Genomic DNA, 21,950 nt, shown 5'->3' on the forward strand with positions numbered 1-21,950 from the left:
TTCAAATATGAATAAATTAATTTTTATTTAAACTATTTACTTATAACTTATTTAAACTTGATGATAAAAAAATATATGATAAAATGACAATGATAATTTGAGAAATAAAATAAGGTAATGTAAACAAATTAAAATTGCAAATAATTTTAATTTTTTTTAATCATTTAACTTTAAAAAATATAGAAATTAATATTAAATACTATATTTTTTCTCAAAAGTAAAATTAGTCAATTTCTAAATCATGTATTTGTAAATTAATGTTTATATTATTTAATATAATAACACATCTTAATAAAAAAATTAATTTTATCTTAGAATTTTTTCCATAGAATTTCAATTTAATATAATAGAAACTAAATATGTTTTATAAAGATATAATAAATTCGAAAAATATAGTCAGTCAATCATATTATCATGTCACTACAAAAATATGTAGAATCCGGAACCATATGAAAAAATATATAACTTTTCATTTCATATTCGATTTATATCCATTTTTCAATAATTCTGAAATTATTTAATTTATATTTAAAATATTTTTTTTTATTAATATTTGTTTCTATTTGAAAGTTTCAAATATTATTACATATAAATAACTGTGTAAATAATATTACATTTTGCAATATCTATTAATATTATATGTAAAAGAAGTTAGAAAATGTTCTTCGTTTATTCAATATTTTTATTAGTATGTTTAAAAATATATTATATTTTTAAAAATATTTTATATTTTCTTATATGAAGAACAACATTCATTTTTATTTTTTTAATGCAACAGAGAATAATCTCTGAAGAAAAGCTTACATACAAGTCGACATCCCTACTCCCCGCATTGGTTCTGTAACGACATCACCTTTCTCTTGAGCTCAGGGCCCGTAAAAAGGCCCCATTCACAGTTCTCATCTCATTCTCTTACATTAGTCTCCTTCTTTTTTACTTACTTGGCAACCTTAGTTCACCTGGACAGCCATCTTGAGCTACACACCGCGCTATCATAGCTTGTCCTCTTTAAGACATATTTTCCATTCGTCGAGGTGATCAGCTGCATCGACTCGTAGCTAACAACGGCTATGTGAGTCGATTCAACAGACTTACCATCCTTTATCCTAATTCTTCTTTTGCAATCTCATTTATATTTAAATAGAAGTTCTTTTTTTCAAATAAATATTTTAAATAATTTCTTTTATATAAATATTCATTTATTCTTTCCATATAGTGTATTTAAGAGAATTAAAGATTTCTAAAAAAAAAATAAATAAATAAATAAAATAAAATACAGTGAACCAGTGAAATTTAGTGATTGTTAATTTTAAACAGATGTCTTCCAAAATACCTTGAGTTTAACGGAGAAAAGAAGAGAAAAAGGTATGTCAAAGATTGAATTGAATTTAAAAGCTTTATATGAAAGTTTTTAATGATTTAATCCAATATATATATTTTTTTAAGAAGAAATTGTTACTATTTTAATTTTTTTAATTTCAAAATTTAAGTCTATATTTTTTTAATATATAATGTAGTATATTGCGTTATTATTTTTATATATTCACATAATATATATTGACATATTATACTTTAAATATAAATTTTGTTTAAAATTTTTAATTTTGTAATTCTCGATTGAAGCCAATGAGATGATTTCGATTTTAAACTGATATCAAAACGCGCGCTTTGATTTGTGCGCTGTTTACAAACTGATGCATCAATCAGCGAATTTTATAAATTTTATAAATACTTTTACATAAATCTTTATCTTCGATCTGTAACTCGAGAATGAAACATTATATCTTGATCGAACTAATAAAAAGGTAATATGATTAATGAATCGCGTTTTATTACATTCTGATCAATAGGTCGTTACAAAGAAAAACGTGCTGTATTTTTTTAATCGTATCAGTGAATATTCTGATGCAAATGTCACGAACGGCACTAGTACCGATTTAATGTGAGAACGGACAGTTGAAACTGAACAAGAAATCGCAGAATCGGTGATGAGGAAACATTGAAGACGATCGATTTGCGAAGAAAGTATGTATTTGCGTCTTTAATAATATTAATAAAATAATTTTTGTAATGATTATAGCAATATTTAAAAAAAAATTAATAAAAACTCGATTAATATTAAATATATTGCTCGAGAATATTGAAAAATTAATATTTATAATATATTTTTGTTATTATATATTTCTTGAAATGAAGAAAATCTTAGAGCAATTTTTTTTATCTCAATATTTATATTTTAATAATTAAAAAATCACTGTATTTTTTAATAAAAAATAATCAATAAATATGTTTAATTAGAATAAAATGGGCTCGAAGATAGAATATGTAGAATCGTCACATATGTATGCAACGAATTACATTCGTAATTCGAAGGCAATTGGTGTTCTCTGGGGTATTTTCACCATATGCTACGCCATAATCGGAGTCGTAGCTTTTATCACTCCAGAATGGCTGGGTGACTTAGAACACGAGAATCCAGGAAGATTCGGTCTTTGGACTAGATGCAACTATGGTGGTAATGGTAAATTCATTTTTTTATTTTTTTTTTTAATTTCAAGATTCGTAATTGTAATATCATAATTGTCTTATCTAATTGAATTTGTTTGCATCGTTTTTTCATTTTATTTCTCTTAGGTGAATTAGGTGAGGAATGTATAGGCAGATTGGATGATCTATCGACAATCGCGAATGTTCCTTTCAGAATAAGCACTATTCTAGTCGGCATCGCAGTCATAATCGCTTTATTGACTATTTGTGCAATGCTCTTGTTTTTCTTTTGTCAGAGTACAACAGTTTTCTATATCTGCGCCTGGATGCAAGTAGTTTCAGGTAATTATTCCGCGCCTCTTATTATTATTATTATTAATCGTGGGTGGTAATTATAATCATCAGATTTATTTATTTCTGAAATACATGAATATTTTATTCTATGATTTTTTTCTTTATAAGTACTTTTTGAAATTTTTATCGAAACAAAATAACATACAAAATAATACATTTTTATAATAATTCATTTTTAGAAATATATATAACACAATTAGGTATTCTCGCAGGCTATTGTTATAATCGTCTGCATAATACCTTATCATCGCAATGCAATTGAAAATTATGTGTACCAAAGCTATTGAGTCAGGTAGTGCAATTAAAATTTCAGTACGTTCTTGTACTTTTCTATAAATTTTATTTGTCATTTATACGTATCTTATGCCAAATGTTTTTAAATCTTTATCTTTATTTACTTTAATAGAGTGAAATAATTTATTAATATTATTCAATATTTTTCTTTTTTTTTAGTCTGTTTTTTCCAGATTTTTCATTGACTTTTAAAAGTTATCTAGAATCATTTATATAAAATTTATTTATTTATCATATCTATTTATATAAAATTTCAATGATTGATATAGCATAAATTATTATTTATTTATTACCGATTTAAAGTTAGTTAAGTTTTTTTTATTGTCAATTTTCTTTTAGAATAGAAAGAGTCTCGGGATTGTAGTTGCGAAATGCAATACAATAATGTTTAAAGTGGAGATGTTTCAAAAGAGAAATATAAAATAAACCATTATAATACACAATAGCTAGTTTATCTATTGAATAACTTCCCTATAATTAATATATTCAGTCACAGTTATTTCAGAATTGTATTTTTATTGAATATTATTTTAAAATGAAATAATATTCTATTTGATTATTCACATTTATTGATACTTTTTCTTGTCATTATATTATTTCATTGTATTAATATTTAATATTTTAATTTTATTTATAACAAAAAAGAAATGAATTTTTAAATAAATGAAATAAAATTTTTTCATAATATAATAGAAATAATAATTATTATATTAATCAAATATGGATATGCTTCTAAAATGCTTGTCTGCACGATACTGACCTAATTCAAGAACGTTGACATGCTTGATTTATCCTACAAGTTACATGATGCAATAATAATATTCATGATTGCTTATTTGAAAATTTGATAACTTTACACTTTTTTTTATTTCATTAATTAATATAAATAAGATTATCATTCACAACAAAATAAAATATTTTATATCATAAAATAAAAGACTTTATATCATAAAATATAAGCTAGATTTTAAATAAGAAAGTTTTTCATTCAAGATTTATTTAATTTATTTAAATATTATAAAAATATTATAAAAATATAATATTTTTAATTAAGTAATATATATTTTTATTTAAAAATATTTATTTAAAATATTTATATTTTTTAATTATTTTATTAAAGAATATTTTAATAATCAAATAAATTTTAAGAAAAGATTTTACACATAATATCATCATTGATTAAAAATATTTACTAATAATCATGAGTGCTTCGTATACGAATAGTGAAAGTTAGTTGAAATGTGAATCAACTCTGAATAGAAGGTAAACATTTTAGTTTCAGAAATCGATTGTATAAAACATATATATATGTTGTTTTCAAATTAATAAATTTCGTTTTTATCACTTTATCATTCATCTTCTTTTGCATAAAAAGTAGTTTTATTCTACGAAACGAGAAAAACGACTCGTACCTTTCACTGTTGACCTCTAACATGACATCCGCGAAGAGAGACAGTTCATTGAAATGCCAACCATGTTAATCATATTCTCGTTCGAATTATAGATTTAAAAAAAAATAATTTGAATATAAATTATTTATAAGTTTAATATAATTAGAAATTTACTTGTTGTTGAATGTTTAAATCACATTTATAATTCTTATCCAAAAAGTTATATTCTTTTCATTTTTTCAGCAATATCCATGGCCATCGGCGTCTGCATTTATCCATTAGGCTGGGATTCAGCGTTAATTCGAGCTGTTTGTGGTGCAACTGCATCTAGGTAGATATTCTAATAAATAAATATCTGTTTATTTAATCTCTTACACAATATGTTCTTCATAATTATCTAATTTTCAATTTTTTAATTTATCATTTTTATTATTTTGATTCTAACTAATACATCATAATATTAAAATAGTAACATTAAAATGGTTATTTTCTTACTATACTATACTTACTATATTTTAATTAATTATATTTTAATAATAAGATACTTATTAATAATAATAAATGCAATTATTTTATTTTTTTTTTTAATTTTTCGTTCAGAACGAACTATTATTTCGATTAAAATTTAATGGAAAAATTAATTATTAAATATAATTATTTTAATAATTATATTTAATAGATACAATCCAGGAGCTTGTGCAGTTAGATGGGCAATACCGTTAGCAGCGATTGCCGCTTTAGACGCTGCTACCTTGGCTGCGCTTGCTTTTATCCTTGCATCTAGACATGTCAGACTTCAACCAGAACCGTTCAACAATGGTTCCTTATATAAAGGTATAGGTCTTTCTTTTATAAGAATTAAATTTCAATTGAAGTCTGTATAAATGAAATGAATTTATTTATGAAATATTTATAAAATTGAAATTATTTATAAAACTATATTTATAAAATTGAGAAAATGAATTTGAAAGAAAAAATAATTTATAATTTCTTGTGATCTATTTTTGATATTTCTTTTATTTTTTTTATATTCCCTTTAAAAATTTTCATCACAATATCTCATAAACAATTAATGTTCTACAAATGCAATATTTTTAAAATATTCTTTTCATTTTAGGTGAAGTAAATCCAGGATATGTAAATGAAGCACAAAGTGTTGCTGGTTCCCGAAAATCTCTTTCCTTACGACCAGTCCTCTTGGTTGCTCCGCCAGAACAGGACCGCTATAGTGAACTTTCTAGAGCAAAATCTCACTCACATCACAGCCTTTATACACCAGCGCCATCGCATCCGGCCCATACGATCTCAACGAATACTTTGAATCATTCTCAACATAATTTCCAATTGTAAATCTCTGAAGATAATATTGTTGTACATAATTTATTATATTATGCTACAAATATTTTTTTTATTAAGATTATTTTGATTAAGATATGAATAGAAATACTGTAAATAATATCTGAGAATTATATCTTTCATATATTAATATTTTTTTTCTTTTTTTGTAATTTGATTTTATATAAATTAATAATAATTCTATCCAATCATAAATTTCTAAAAAAATCTGAAAATTTATAATAATTCACAACATTTTTTTATTTTGTATATATGTTGACATAATTCTTAAAATTTGTTTTTGCAATGTATATTTTATGTATGTAATTAAAATTAGTTTTTTTTATATACATATACAAAATATCTAGTAATTGGTATTATGATAAAAAAGTAAATGATTTTATATATAAAAATAAGATCTAATATCTTATATATAAAATCACTTTCTTTTAGATCGCCAATTATCAAATATTTTATTTATATATAATATATTGTATATTCGTTTGTTTTATCATTTATTTCCTAACGAATAAATAATTATAATTACAAAACATTCATTATCTTATCTTAGGAATTTATAAAAACTAATACATTCTCTCTATCCTTCTTTTTTATTATAAATAAGTAATATAAATTAATTGTTTTTACAGAAGGAGAAAAATCTTACATAATGTGCAAGTTATGTATAATAAATAAATACACCAGAATGAATCAAGGATATTTTGTAATTATTGCTACACCTATTCTGTAAAAATATTACTCTATAATAAAAAAATTCAAATAAAGAATTATGTATTAATATCACTTCATTCGCGCAAGTCTAAAGCAAAGTGTTTTGCCGTACGGTAACTATGACTACGCTTAAGAAGGGACACCAATAATACGTGTCAAACCTTTATTGCAAAGAAATTCGCAAAAAATCAATTAAACGTGCTAAAAAGAATTCTCTGCATCGCATCAGAATGAACGATAAAGATGATAGCGCTTGGGTCTTCGACTCTTTGATTGGTTTTCTTCAAGGTCCCATTTGGTCTATGCCTCTCATTACTTTCATTGAAGAGAAATCGCTCAGTAAGTTGAAATATTTATGCAATAAATCATTTTATATCGTTTATATTAATATTTATTTCTTCCTTAAGATTTTCTTGAAAATTTTCTTGAAGATGACATTATTTCTATTAATTCTAAATTTATGAAAAATTACAAGAAAGGATGTTAAATATCGTATGAAAAACGAATTTTTTAATTTTTCAAAAGCGTTATCTTATACTTTTATCGATTTTTTTTTGTTTTGTTTTTTCACAGTATTCGAAGCAGATATCGAGGAAAATGATGAGTATCAAAAGATATATCAGGAGTACAAAAATCTGGTGGATTTATTGCTTGGTTGTTTTATGGAAGACATGGGAATCACTCCGGAACAATTCGAGTACGCTTGTACCGTAAATAAATATACAAAAATGCCTATACAATTCCAACAGGCGAGTTGAATAAATTTCTTAAACAGAAGTTAGAAAAATATAGAATGTGTATTGATTTTGATACTTATTTCAGAATTTGTTCGAACAAATATGGGCTGCGAACGAGTATGAGATATTCAAGAGAATGATGATACAGAAGAATCTGGAACTTCAACTACAAGCTTTGAATATGATCGAGCAAAAGTATGGTCTCACACCTGTATCCTTGATGTATGAAACAGATACATTAAATGAAGATCCTTTAGTCATGGAAGAATTAATTCAGTAAGTCTTGTTATCCTCATATAAAAATAAAATAAATCACATATATAATTATGTATAATTAAAATATTGTAATTGACTTAAAATTATCGAGATAAAAATATATAGGAAACATATATTGGAAAATGATTCGAAAGATCAAAATATATCCTCAGAAACTTCGCTCATCAAAGAACGTTTGACAGCTAAATATAACAATGAAAGGATATTGTTATCAGAAGCTTTAAAAATATCACAAGAGAAAAAGGGAGATCCACAATCATCTTTTAAAGAAGTAAAAGAAGAAGAAGAAGCAAAAAAAGAAGAAATTAAAGTAAAAAAAGAAAAAGAGGAGGATGAGGAAGATAAAGAAAAAGAAAAAGATACTCACAAATTTTCTAAAGCGTTTCCTTTAGATCCTATATCTACAAATGAATTAAAATCAGATGAACAAAATGTATTTATAATAATTTTATAATAATTTATAATAATTATTTATAATATTAATTATTTATATAGGAACATATAAGTCAAATTCATTATGCTATTTATTATATTAATTTTTTTAGATATCAGAAGAAGATATAAAAAAAAGACAGGCTTACTTGAAGGCTAGACGCGATAAATTAGTAGCATTAAAAAAAGAAGCAAGAAGTCAACGATTGGAAATGAATTCAATGAGACCGAGTTCCGCAAGAACAATAGCGGAAGCAACGATCAAAGGGAAGCAAGAATTAAAATTACTAGAATCTCTAGATCCATCCATATTGCAAGTACGCAAAGCACTCGCAGCTCGTCTCCAAACTGAGGTAGTGCGTAAGCAAACGAATTAATAATAACGATTCTTATAAAACGAAAGAATGATATTAACATTTTATCGCGGTAAGAATATTTTTTCGAGAAATATCATATACAGCGATTAAATTTTTTTTGTAGACATTTAGCATAAAAAACAAGAAAAAAGTTTGCAAGGTAATATTTACAAACTTTGAATTAAGATGATCAATCTAAATAACAAAATGATTTATAATTACACCTAAAACAAAACGAATATAGTTTTTTTTTCCTTTTTTTTTGTATACAATTTTAAGTATTCATTACATCGGTATATTTTACCTTTGAATTGAAATAAGTCTGATTTAAGATTACAGTTTGCACATAAGTATATATTTCCGCTTATGAATACCGACAAAATGATAAATAGTTTTTTAAGGTCACTTGCATTATTTTCTCTTACTCATTCGATGCGTTTCTCATGATTATAATCATTGATATTAATTTTATTCGTGAAAGAAATTGAATAAAACACGAAAAAAAAAAAAAATAAATAAAAAGAAAAAGCATAGAATCTTTCTATAAAAATTTGCATAAATCTTCAAGAATGATATAAATAAATAAAAAATAAAAAAAACATAGTGTTTTTTTACATGTTTTTCACATATTTTATAGACGAAAATTAATATCTGTAAATTTTTCAATTTTTATATTTATTTTTTTTATATATAATTAATTCTTCAAATGAAATTATATTTTTTATTTAATCGATGTAAAGAGAAGAGAATGCGAAGATAACATAAAAGTTGTGTAATACACAGCTTTTAATAAATGCTTTCAAAAAATTATAAATACGCTGTAAAATTTGTTTTACATATAATTATCTAATAGCACAAATTGTATAAATCACAATTAGAAGATAAATAGAACTGAAAATCAATGACCATTACATTTATACAAAAAAATATCCTTTCTTCTTCTTATTCTTTGTGATTAAACATTGAGGTAAGTTATGATTCTGATTATTGATCAGTTTTTTTAATTTTAGATTTTATTTAATTATTCTTCGCACTTCTACAACATACTTTTATTCTGTGTAACACACAATTATCATTCTCACTTCTTTCTTCTTTTAGTTATATGATTATATAGACAAACTGATTTCGTGACAAAATACGAGTATTCTTTAATTTAAATAATAATATAATAATGTAAATTTTATGTTTGTAAAACAAAATCAAAATCAAAATACTTATGAAATTTAAAATTCTTTATGCATCTTGTTTATATTATATTGTTTAAAATTATATATATCAATATATAATTTTTTAAATTGATTACTAATTAAAATATATAAAATATAAGAATTTTCACTACTCGCTTTTCACCATGAATTTAACAATTCGAATTACTTGCTCATCTAATCAATTATCGTTTATACTTCTCTAGAATAAAATGCAAAATATTTCTTTTCCACGGTTTTCCATTTAATTATTATCATACTATACATAAATCAAAGTTTTTAATAAATAACTACAGATATTTTTTTTTTGTTTGCTCTAAATTCAAATGATTTTTTTTAACTTTTTACGAATATCTTCTTATATAAAAAGATGTCTTTTTCTCTGAGTGCGTGTGCGCGTGTATGTGTGTGTGTGTGTGTGTATGCGTGCGTGTGTGCGAATGTATGCGTGTATGTATGTGTTGCGCGCGCGCGCGTGGTATATTATATTATATTATATTATATTATATTATATTATATTATATTATTAACACGTGGTATTATACAATGTGTTCAATTATTTTTTCTTTATTTTTAAGTTATGTAATATCATATGACATTACATCAAAGTATAACGACTGTACGATTTCTTTTAACTTTCAGCGGCACTGATTTTACATAAAATGTTTAAAATTTTTTTCTTTCAATCAGAAAGAAGGAATTGCAAAAGTATTTATTATTTTCAACAATTATATTAAATAAGATTCATTGAATACATATATATATATATATATATATATATATATATACATATACATATATATATAGACATATATATAAATGATTATATATATATATATAATCATAAAATCGATTTTCTTCTGGTTAAGAAAGAATCGATTATAAATAAAATTATAAATCGATTATATAATTATAATCGATTGCAAAAGCGAAATATGAAAAAAGCGATTAATACATGCATATTAAACAAAGAGAAAGCTGGAATAAAAAAAGAAAAATATTAATTGGTTTCATTTTCTTGATCTTCGAATACTCGAGTAATGCGTTCCTTTGAGGAACATAATTTATCTCAAGCTTGTAGTCAACAATTTCATTTTTTTCTTATATATATTCAAAGCACCGATAATAAAAATATTAAATAAGAAAATAATAATAATGAAAGCAATGCACAACAAATCTGAAACACTTCATATAAGTATACGTATATATATATGAGTGCCTGCGTGGATATGAAATTTAGCTTATATAGCATTTACGACCACACTTTAGTATTATTAAATATCGATTCTTTTTCTTTTCTTTTCAACGTTCTTCCTCTTACTTACAGTTCCCTTTAAAATATATCCAATGCACGATTATTTTAATTTTTTCGTCATTAATATCGAATAAATCTTGAACATTATATGAAACACATAAAGGATAACATTACTCGATATCCTCTTAATTATTAACCTTTATTATAGTTTCACTTTTATTTTCATTCTCTCTCTCTCTCTCTCTCTCTCTCTCTCTCTCTCTCTCTCTCTCTCTCTCTCTCTCTCTCCCCTCCCCCCCCCAAAAAAAAAAATCTCCTCCCCTCATCTAGATCGCCTAGATCTCTCCTTATTTTCATGTTCAATTTAAATTACATTCTTTTTTTTATTTTTCTTTCTTCTTATATACATGTATATCACTCAGCTCCAGCGAATTTGCCTACTTTGATATTAACAGATTCTTTTCGCTTATATTTTGCGATTGAATTAATTTTCAAAAACCATTTCTTCTTAGTATTATAAGTTAATATATATGTATATGCGTATATGCGTACGGTACGTATACATATAATATTTACGAAAAATGTTTAATATACATATACATGTCAAAAGCAGTCTTAGAAACTCTGTTCACGATATATGGAGATCGATGAAATATTTATACATTAGCTTATAATATTTCCGTTCCATTTTGTTTGAATTAATTCAATCAAAATGGAGGCACATGGTCTTAATATAATATTAAACATAAAGAAAGAAAATAAAAACATTCTAAGGAAATTAATATCGTTATAAATTATAAAAGAACGTTAATTTAAACTATTATAACACCAGCTTTCTCGGTTGTGCATTAGTAGTTCAAAAATTAAGTAGACATTCTTATCTGGAGCTGATGTAGATAATGAATTTTCATTTCAATTTTGATATGACATTAATGTTAAAAATAATGTTCATCATCTATATGATTTTCATTAACATAATGCTTTTTTTGAAATACTTCATTATTTTTTTTCTTTCTTTATCATCAATTACGAAAAAAAAAAAATGTCATACAAAAAATAATTTAGATAAAAAGAAATAATTCTATAAAATGTTATATATAATAGAATTTCGCAAGAATAAATTTTCATAGATATACTTAATATTTCCATTTTTTTATCATTATCATTATTTTATCATTTCTTTACAAAGTACAATAATACCAAGCTTCTATTCTTATCCATATTAATTACGAATAATTTATACGTATATGATATATCATATTGAATGCTCAAGATTGCAAAACACTTTCACATATACTTTTTCTTTTACATCAAGGAGTGAATTGCGGACATGAAGTGCAAACTGGTAAATATACACAAATCAAATATGTTTATTGTACAATTCTACTACTTACATTGACAACCGAAAAGCTCATTCAAAGAACTTTAAATGGGAACTGAATTTGTAAAGGAATCGCATTTTCTCTGCTTCACCTACGAATAGTTGTTTTACAATCGTTACAAATATACATATATATACAAACTAAATACTATTTCCCTTAAATTGGATAAAGTTTCATGATGTTTGACTCTTTTAAAGTCTCATTGCCCATCACACGAATAAAAAAATGTATGGATGGCAAAACAAAACACTTAGTTGTTTTTGTGCGGTACATCATGTACTTTTACATGTAATTTTTTTTTTTTTTTTTTTTACATAGTAAGTTTCTTCTTAATAAATGTAAATATGACATAAAGTCAATTTCAATTATTATATGAATCTAAGCATACGCTTAGAGACTGCTTGTTAGAACCACTAGGCCTGGCTAGAGTTTCTTAGCCTATTCATGAAATAATTTTTCCTAGTATATGGGGTATTTCCAGACAATGTGGAATGGACTATTTCTTGTTAAAACCTTATTATTTTTAACACTTATGTGGTCATCCAATATTATGCCACAACTTTATCATATGTTTTAGTTTCTTATTTTAAGAAAGTTCTCTCTTTCTTTATATCATATTGGTTCATCATTTATTTTTTTTAAATCCTAATTATATATATATATATTCCATTTCCTAGACCCTTTCACCCACCTGCATTCAGTTCTGATGTTTTTGCATATTTATACACAACCCAGCACAAAGAGGTATGTCAGTTTCCACTATATTGTGAACACGTAACCTCATTATGTCCACACACTTAAAGATGATCGTTTATCTGGTATAAAAAAGTTATCAGTACAATCATCTGATTGAGTTTTCTATACACATAGAAGGGCCAGAAATAGTAGCAGCAATTAAAAATCACAAATTCCTCAGTTTTTTCCCAATTTGCCTACTATGACAATCTTTGTCGTTTTGGAGAGGGTGTAACCTCGGCATCTTCGTCTTCTTCGTCTGAATCTCCTTCGTAATCGACCAAACCCTAAAAGATGTATATTATTATAAATGTATCTTAGTAATTAATATAATAGTATAACTTTCTAAATAATTGAATATTTTTATAAAAAAAAAAAACTTTACTTTTTTAAATAATGCAGTTCCAGTTTTTTCTACCGTGCCAATAGTTGAATTTGGATTGATTTCCGACGTAATCGGAGATTCATTCGTTGTTGTAGAGGAATTATTAATTTGTGATTGTTGTGAGGTAATATTATTATTAGCAGTATTATTGTTTAACACGGACTGTTGTTGCTGCTGCTGTTGGTGATGACTTTTAGAATCTGCAAGAGCAGGATTAAGTGCAGAATTTGAAGTTGATGACTGTTTCTTAGCAGAAGCCGGAGGCACGAGATCTGCTGCTGTTGCGGGTACGATCGCCTCACCCTCATCAAAGTCTTCCTCTTCATTGAACCACATTTCTTCCTCTTCATCTAATTGTCTCTGGTCCCTTCTATATCGACTATTTCTCAGTATGGATGGAACGCTAAACATTATAATTTAAATATATATATTAGAACTATTTTCTACAGAAGACAATTTGTTCAAAAAATTGTTTATTTAAAAATATATACCTATCAAGATTTGCTCTATCTCGATCTTTCAATTTATCTTGATGCTGTTCATACCTTAATTTCAAAGCTTTAAATGTTTGTACATAATCAATTGCTTCTAATTCTTTCGAGAAATTTTCAACAACATGTGAACATAACGATTTAATATCTTCCTACAATAAAATTAAATAAAATATAATATATAACTTTTTTTTTCTATATATAAAAAAAAAGTATATATACATGCTTACCAATTTAATAAATTCAAACATTTCAAGAATAGCAGAATCCAGCAAATTATATCTACCATTATTTCTCACAAATGCATCAAATACAGGCGCAAATAAATTTCCTTTAATGATATATCTGTTATAAAATTCATCTTTCAAAGCTACAATTTTTCTCATAAACCTTAAAGCACACAATACTAAAAATGTATGTGTTGATTTCATCAAAACTAGTATCCGTTTGAGCAGATCTTTGTTCAATATGCAATTTTTTATGTGATAAGTATGATGCTCTACACAAAATGATAGTAATTCTAAAATTAATCCTAAAAGCTGTACTGTTCTATAATCTTCTCTTGCTGGTCGTTCTCCAATTGTATTTGCTAACAATGGTGCTATCAATGTTCCAATACTATTTTTGTAAAAGTAATTTAAGAAATCAGTCTTTTCTGATTTGTTAACAGAAGCCAACATATTTTCTGGATCTAGGAGCAAGCGTAGCACACCAGCTAATTGTACTGCTCCACCCAACTCTGGATCACTATCACCAACAAGTTGAGCAACTATTACATTTATTAACATTTGGTCCTGTTCTGTATTATTTATTTGTTGCAATGTATAATCTCTAACAACACTTGGAGAATATTCTACTATATAAGTCAATATATCTATACTGGCGGTTTTTGTTTGGGCATCGTTCATTGCTAAAGTAATTTCTAGAGCAGGTAATATACCAAGTGCAGTTAAAGTTTTATAAAAGGCCTCCTTTCCTTGTGGTTGAAGATTCTGAGAAAAGTTACAAAATTCTTTTAAGAAAAGAACTAAATCTCGTCTTTTATTATCTGATGTTGCTTCATCAGTTAACTGACGGAATAGTTCAGTAAGGAATTTCTCGTCATCTTGTATTAAGGTTACTATTTCAACCTTATTAAAAAATATAAAGCTACTCAATGTGTTTAACATGTTATCCTCAAATACACTTGGAGTTGGTAACACTACATCTTGAATATACTGAACTCGATACGTTTGATGAATTTTTGCTAATAGCTCAGCGTTTGTAATAGGAATTGCTTGTTTAAATCTGGCTAACTGTCGAAGATATTCTCTATGCCTCTTTGGCTGAGGTAATGTTGGTTCATATTCCAAACATCCAACAACATCAAAAATTGTATCTTCACTAAACATAACTTCGAATAATGTGTTCTTATTAAGTAAGAAAATATTTTTAAATATGTCATACAAATGATGCAATCCTTCAATATTTTCTAAATCTTCACAAGTATGAAATAGATTTAGTAATTTTTTGATATAACCTTCTGATTCTAAAGCCAGTGCTAATTTATCTTTTCGCATTTGAGAAGATAGACAATTTCCTATAAGTTCATTAATATCTTCCAATCGACTTAATTCACATGGAGGCAATTCTATTGGAGGTGCAGCATCTGACATATCATCAAATCGTTCATCTTCTGATTCTTCAACAATATCTTGAGTAATTTCAACAGATGGATCTTTTCCTTGAACTTGACATATCTTCTCCCAAATTTCATCACAGCCAGCCTTTTCTTGAAAACTTAAGGCTAAATCAAAGTTTTCTCCTTCTGACCAAACTATTAAAGTATCCTAAAATAAATAAATTATTTTTTACAATTTTTATATTATCATAATTTTTATTTGATATATATAAAATTTATATTATTTTTATCTAATTATTAGTTATTCTCAATAAAAATTATATATAAATTATATATTGTATATAAATAATATATAATTATTTTTACTTTATTTTTAATTTTTTAAATTACTTTTTTTAATTGATTAAATAATATTAAAAATTATTATTAAAAATAATTAATAATTTTTTTTATTATACCTGTTGCTTCTGATATGCTGTATCAGGTTGTATTCTACTTTCCAACAAAACTGAACCATCACTCTCTGCTCTAACTAAAAGTGAAATTCCTTTCAGTCTATCTACATATGAAGAAGAAACATGACCTGTACCACGATCATCCCATTGTCTATCAACATTAAGAGCATACAATTTTACTCTTCTACGTGTATCCGTCATGTTGTAAAAATTAACTTATAAACCCTATTTTATATCACCAACTATTTTGCATCCCTTTAAATTTCACCAACTCTTTGGCTTTTTGAACAAATATATGAATAATTCTCAACTTTCTAATATGTCGACAAATGCAACAAAATCTGCATATATCGATCTGTCATTTATTTCTTTGAAACCCATTAAGGCTTTTTATTACAAGGTTAACTTTATAAGACAAAAATACTTTGAAATATATATGATCCTTTTATAATTCTGATTCATATATAAGATTTTTTTTTTTTGATAACTTAGACAAATTAATGACGTAATTGTTAATTAATAAATACACCATAAGGATTTTTTATTCATTTCTAACAATTATTGACAATTTTACAGATTTCACCAGCTTATATGTTCTTTCTTATCTTTTTCACTAATTCTGTAATATCTCGTTTAACAAACTTACACAATATTGAATTTTGTCACTAAAATTGTTAAAATAAAATTCGAGCAATGATGATCTGTCACGTAGTTCACATTCTTTCAAGTTCGATTGACGGAATAAGATTGTTTACCGTAATAGATGTTTATGCGCTCTTCGTTGCATAAGCCTGATTCTTGCGCCAAGAAAACCTCTCAAGACGCGCGGGAAAACTACGTCGTGCACGTTTTCGTTATCACGTGTTGTGTATAAGGAAGGCTATTAAATCTTAATTGTTTGTCAAATCAGTTGAAGAGACCAACTTGTTATCGTAGAAGATCAGAAGAAAATTTTGTTGGTAAGGAGACGGCACTCTGCGTGCTCTCTCACCGCTGTGTACAGTTCCCGCGACAAACGAAACCCAAATTAAAGTCAATCCTTTTGTAATACAAATACTCATAAGTACACGATTATTTTATTCGATTTTTTGTAATATCACGATCGTCAACCATTGCAATTCTTCCGTTCTTATTAAGCAAAATCACTCTAAAATTGACATAGACACTGAGCAGCCACAACACTACACTCCGCCATGTTAGATCACAACAACGCGCTACGGGGTTCGCCTCGTGTGTCTCAAGGATTTTAGCGCGTAATATGATAGTCTATATTTTATTGAATATTATTTTCATTAATGAGTGTATACATGCAATAAATTGTTTAAAATAATTTGAAATTAAATTTAAAGTATTCAATTAATATAATTTATTATATATAAATTCAATTAATATAATTTATTTTTCAATATCGTATATCAATATTATTTGATGCTATAAATATTATATAATATTTAACAATTACTAAGTTAGATATTTGTTAAATATGAATATGTAATTTATACTTAAATAGAAATAAAATTTTATGTTATAAAATTATTTCTATTTATTTTGTATAATAATGTATATAATATTTTGTTTTTTTCAAATAATTCAATATTATATTGCACATTTATATTAAATATTATATTAAGTAGATATATTATATATTTATGATAAATTGATTAAATGACAGTGATAAAACAAAAATCAAAGCATAAAAACAACAAAACAAATTTTATTAAAATAAAATTTAAAGAATAAAAAAATTAAAATAATTAAAATTTGATTAAAACTTAATTGTAAGAAGTTTTATCATTCATAAATATTATATATGTTAACACATTACATTAATTTCATAAATAATGAATTCATATAAAATTTTGTTTATATAATTATATTTTTTTTAATATGATATATAAATATTTATATTTTTATAAATTAATATACACAGTTTTTTTCCTAAAATAATTCATATTATAAAAAATTATTTAATGAAATTTGATTTGTATATATATATATATATATATATATATATATATATATCGAGTTTGCGCATTTAAAATATTAAAAAATAAGGTTATAGTTATTTTTTAAATGATCAATAGTATTTAATGAATAACTGATATGATTATTTATTTATATTTCCATATTGTTATCATAATTATATAATAATTTTTAAAAATATATTTTTTCATATTTTTTAAAGGAATTAATTATGAATAATTTAATAATGAATGTTACATGTTATAACATTGAATAATTAATTGATTTTATTTTTAAACAAAAAAATATCGTAATTATAATGTATTTAATTCTTTCTTTATTTATATATATTTTTAAATATAATTTGTAATTATATTAAAAATTATATTCTTAAATAAATTAGAATAATATTCCTACATATATTTTCTTCATTTAAAATGATTATATTTATATTTATTTTAAATCTTTTATTTATAATAAATAATATAATTTATTTTGTACTTATCTTCTATTATTCCATTTGATGTATATATTTATTCTTTAAAATTATTACAAATAACTTTGTATACATAAAATATATAAATGTACACAAATTTATATAATAAAAATAAAACATTATTAAATAGACAAATAAATTTATTACATATTTTGAGTTATTTAAAACAATTATATTACAGTCATGTTATAATAACTGACATTACCATTCCCATATACAGACACAAGCATTCTTAATATGTAATAATTATTAAAATCTGTACATTAGTCTGTATGTAGCATAAACAAAATTGACGAGATACTTTAAGTCATTTTATAATATAAAAATTATGGAATAAAAAAAACTTAAATTAAATTCATTTTTAGATAAAGAATACAGAAACAATTTAATCAATATAATATATAATTATTTTATGAAATTTATCGAAAAATCTATTGTAGACATGATATATACATGTATAAAGTAACTAAAGAACAGAAATTAGTTTTAAAATTTGTATGTTTTGCTTCTAAGATAATTTATATAAAAAAAGACAAATTTATATTATTTTTTTCAAAGGATTATTTGATATATTTGTGATTATTAATATTAATATTAATATTGTAATATCGACTTTAAATTTCTAGCTCTTAACAATTGTTACATTTTTTTTTTCCAATTATTAATCGCATTTATAACCAGGCCTGTTATTAATCAAAGTACAATTATATTACACAAATTATCACATAATTTTATAAATATTTATTCTGCTGTAAGCTGAGCTGAAAATTTTTGTAGTCTTCGTCTTCGTAATATTTCTTGTTCATTCGAAGGTTCCATATCATTTCTAATTGATGATTCTGGAATTGTATCATTACTATTTGTGCCTGATAATGTATTTATATTATCATTGGAAGAATTTGCAGTAGGAACATTCATTTCAGTTTTAATTTGCAGTTGTTCATTATTAATTCCAGGACTTGTAGGTTTTGATATTCCTTGTTTTACTAATGCAGAAATATCCGTTGTAATATTTGTGTTATTTGTTGCAGTTGATACTGGAATACTAGAATATATAAATCTTAATAAAAATCTAAATAAAATGATAATATTAAAATAATATTAATTATTATTTTTCATTAAAATATTTAAAAATTCATACTTAGCAGTAGCAGCTGCTGTTTGATATTGATTCATCATAGCATTGGCAGCATCTAACAAAAGCTGAACTCTTTGCAAGGTTTGTATTCTAGCTTCGACAGCTTGTCGCAAATTACCTTCCATTTGTCTAAGTTCTTCTTCGCTTAATTCTGTAAGATTTGGTGGTGGCGTAGGAATAGGAGGTAATGGTACCATAGTTGGAAATGGAGGAGGAAATAATGGTACACTATTAGCTGCTAAATTTTGGAATGATGGTGAAGGAATATTTGGTCCATTGTTTTGATTTTGTTGTTGCTGAGTTGTTGCATCTGAAGTTTGTTGCTGCTGTTGCTGTTGTTGTTGCTGTAGAGGAGGTGGTGCTCCTGGAGCTTGCATTCCAGCCCAAAATGCTGGGAGTACTTGAACTTTCAGTCAAGTCAATAAGATATAAATATTAGTTTTTTTCCTCAATATTAATATATAAAAATAAACATACCAATTGGATTAAATCCTGCTGCTTGTGGAGCTTGAGGCACTTGAGGTCCTGCCTGTGCCTGATTTTGTTGTCTATTTCCTTGATTAATATTAACAGGTCTTAAAATGTTCAAGCGGCATGTGGGACATGTTTGTTGACGTTGAAACCAAGAACGAAGACAGGCAGTATGAAAAATATGATTGCATGGTAGTTTTTTACTTGCTGCTACCATTTCTTCTCTAAAATAGTATAGAATACATTTTTAATATTACATAAACATTCATGCATATATAAAAATTTCATTTGTGATTAATTCATATAAAAATTTTTACCTGCATATAATACACACATTATCAGCAGCAGCTAATTCTTCTGCTGTTGCATCTGGATATAATGTATTCATATTTCTGATAGCTCGACGTGACATTACAATATCATGAAAAGCTTTTTTAAAATCTCTCATTGTATAATACATTGCACGAAGTGCAAACAAAGGTAAAGTATATAATTTCACCATCAAAGTAACAAAGGCAACATATAAAATAACCTAATATTAATATATTATATTAAATTCAATAATTAAATTCAATAATTTTATAAATATTTGAAAAATGTTATTAATTTATTTCACCTTTAATAACCCAATTATCAATTCTGTATACAAGAGAAATACTGGTTTATTGTCCCATGGATTTTCACTTTGTAGATCTATTGTATGCAATATATATTTCACACTAATATTGAATACAATAGTTAAAAGAATAGCATATTCAAAACCAAAGACAAGTTGTACTGAAGGACCTTTTGTAGCTGTTGTATTATATGCATAATGAATCATAGTTAAATTTATAACAAATAATAGAACTAATAGAGTACCAACTCTAAGATGAAATAACCAAGTTATTACAGGACTTCTTTCCATCTAAAAATTAATAAAATATTTTATATTCTAATATTATTTATTAAATTATTCATATTACTTACGTAATCTACACGATCTTCTGCCAACCAATGAAATGATTTCAAAAATAAAAGAAGAGTAAATAGTGCTATGAATTTTGGACTAAAGTCATCTCTAAACACTGTAAATGCTAGACAAGTTTCAGTCACTGCATACCATACTTTTTCCAACAAATGCTATAAATAGTTTTTAAAATTTTTAAATTTTAAAATTTTGTTAATTACATCAAATATATTATTTATTTACCTCAAGTTCAGCAGCACGTAAAGTACCAAAAAATATCTTTCGCAAGAAAGCATTTATCATAAATACTAGAATTAAACCTTGAGTATAGATAACCTAAATTTCATACAATTAAACAAATGAAAAAACTTTTGAAATATTCAGAAAAAATCAATTATAATATAATTAAAGTATAATTTAAACAGAAAATTTAAAAAAGATAATATTGAAATTTACCGTCATACTAGGATTAGATTTGGTTATATGAACTACTGTTGGATAGAACTGTTTTCTTTGATAATAAGCATTGCCTATCACAGCACATGTTAATGCTGTGCTTATTAACATTATTCCAGCTTCTCTCATTTTTGCGCAGATTATTATTTCAGCCCAAAGGCTGTTCTTTTTAAATATAAATAAGATTCACTGACACTTATTTCACCAACAATTTACGTATAAACAGCTGTAGATCCAACTAGAATCAACGAGGCGCTGCTATCATAACGACAGTATCCAAAACTACATACATTTGTAATTTTAATATTTTATATCATAAAATAATTATTAAATGTTATTATTTTGTATACATACCTTATTATCTAAATACTGGAGAAAATTTTATTTCACAATGGATAGAGAACTTTCGTGTCATAGTTATATTATTTATGTGTAATAAACGTGTATTATTTTTACTTGACAGTTCCAGATGAGACGGTAAAGTCTGATTGGTGCAACGATGAATAAATATGCTAAAATTAAATTATTTAAATCACGTGGAATGATAAATTTAAT

At 24.9% G+C, this 21,950-nt stretch overlaps 4 protein-coding genes and 1 long non-coding RNA gene across 11 annotated transcripts; 3 read left to right on the top strand and 2 right to left on the bottom strand.

Moving 5' to 3' along the window:
* Positions 1–929: 929 nt before the first annotated feature.
* LOC107994372 (LHFPL tetraspan subfamily member 5 protein) lies at positions 930–6,646 on the top strand. Of its 3 annotated transcripts, XM_062074994.1 has the most exons (9): positions 930–1,072; positions 1,318–1,365; positions 1,851–2,025; positions 2,299–2,521; positions 2,635–2,829; positions 4,770–4,857; positions 5,206–5,360; positions 5,644–5,872; positions 6,512–6,646. In XM_062074994.1, exons 4-9 carry the CDS (start codon positions 2,305–2,307, stop codon positions 6,555–6,557), a joined length of 930 nt encoding a protein of 309 aa, XP_061930978.1. In that variant the 5' UTR covers positions 930–1,072; positions 1,318–1,365; positions 1,851–2,025; positions 2,299–2,304; the 3' UTR covers positions 6,558–6,646. The 3 variants fall into 3 exon arrangements, with proteins under 3 accessions (XP_061930978.1, XP_061930980.1, XP_061930979.1); XM_062074996.1 differs by lacking the exon at positions 6,512–6,646 and having other exon boundaries at positions 2,299–2,515; positions 5,644–6,412; XM_062074995.1 differs by lacking the exon at positions 930–1,072 and having other exon boundaries at positions 1,224–1,365; positions 2,299–2,515.
* On the top strand, positions 2,836–3,578 carry LOC133666095 (uncharacterized). Its single transcript, XR_009829713.1, has 2 exons — positions 2,836–3,133; positions 3,475–3,578. It is a non-coding gene; the product is annotated as an uncharacterized LOC133666095 (long non-coding RNA).
* A 151-nt stretch (positions 6,647–6,797) lies between the features above and the next one.
* LOC108003358 (cilia- and flagella-associated protein 36) lies at positions 6,798–9,296 on the top strand. Its single transcript, XM_017065554.3, has 5 exons — positions 6,798–6,932; positions 7,167–7,342; positions 7,416–7,606; positions 7,712–8,039; positions 8,152–9,296. Exons 1-5 carry the CDS (start codon positions 6,824–6,826, stop codon positions 8,413–8,415), a joined length of 1,068 nt encoding a protein of 355 aa, XP_016921043.2. The 5' UTR covers positions 6,798–6,823; the 3' UTR covers positions 8,416–9,296.
* A 2,910-nt stretch (positions 9,297–12,206) lies between these two features.
* On the bottom strand, positions 12,207–17,449 carry LOC107994461 (serine/threonine-protein phosphatase 4 regulatory subunit 3). Of its 2 annotated transcripts, XM_017051401.3 has the most exons (6): positions 15,927–17,449; positions 14,078–15,676; positions 13,848–13,999; positions 13,659–13,759; positions 13,357–13,556; positions 12,207–13,258 (listed from the first exon to the last, which is right to left on the bottom strand). In XM_017051401.3, exons 1-6 carry the CDS (start codon positions 16,122–16,124, stop codon positions 13,172–13,174), a joined length of 2,337 nt encoding a protein of 778 aa, XP_016906890.1. In that variant the 5' UTR covers positions 16,125–17,449; the 3' UTR covers positions 12,207–13,171. The 2 variants fall into 2 exon arrangements, with proteins under 2 accessions (XP_016906890.1, XP_016906889.1); XM_017051400.3 differs by having other exon boundaries at positions 13,357–13,759.
* Positions 17,450–18,503: 1,054 nt separating this feature from the next.
* On the bottom strand, positions 18,504–21,903 carry LOC107994485 (E3 ubiquitin-protein ligase synoviolin A). Of its 4 annotated transcripts, none has more exons than XM_017051446.3 (9): positions 21,750–21,903; positions 21,396–21,677; positions 21,183–21,275; positions 20,960–21,112; positions 20,607–20,897; positions 20,308–20,522; positions 19,997–20,214; positions 19,523–19,925; positions 18,504–19,426 (listed from the first exon to the last, which is right to left on the bottom strand). In XM_017051446.3, exons 2-9 carry the CDS (start codon positions 21,522–21,524, stop codon positions 19,123–19,125), a joined length of 1,806 nt encoding a protein of 601 aa, XP_016906935.1. In that variant the 5' UTR covers positions 21,525–21,677; positions 21,750–21,903; the 3' UTR covers positions 18,504–19,122. The 4 variants fall into 4 exon arrangements, with proteins under 4 accessions (XP_016906935.1, XP_016906931.1, XP_061930982.1 ...); XM_017051442.3 differs by having other exon boundaries at positions 18,504–19,441; XM_062074998.1 differs by having other exon boundaries at positions 21,396–21,633; positions 21,750–21,901.
* Positions 21,904–21,950: the final 47 nt, after the last annotated feature.

Source organism: Apis cerana, linkage group LG5 (assembly GCF_029169275.1).
Source record: "Apis cerana isolate GH-2021 linkage group LG5, AcerK_1.0, whole genome shotgun sequence".
In the NCBI taxonomy this organism is placed as follows: Eukaryota; Metazoa; Arthropoda; class Insecta; order Hymenoptera; family Apidae; genus Apis; species Apis cerana.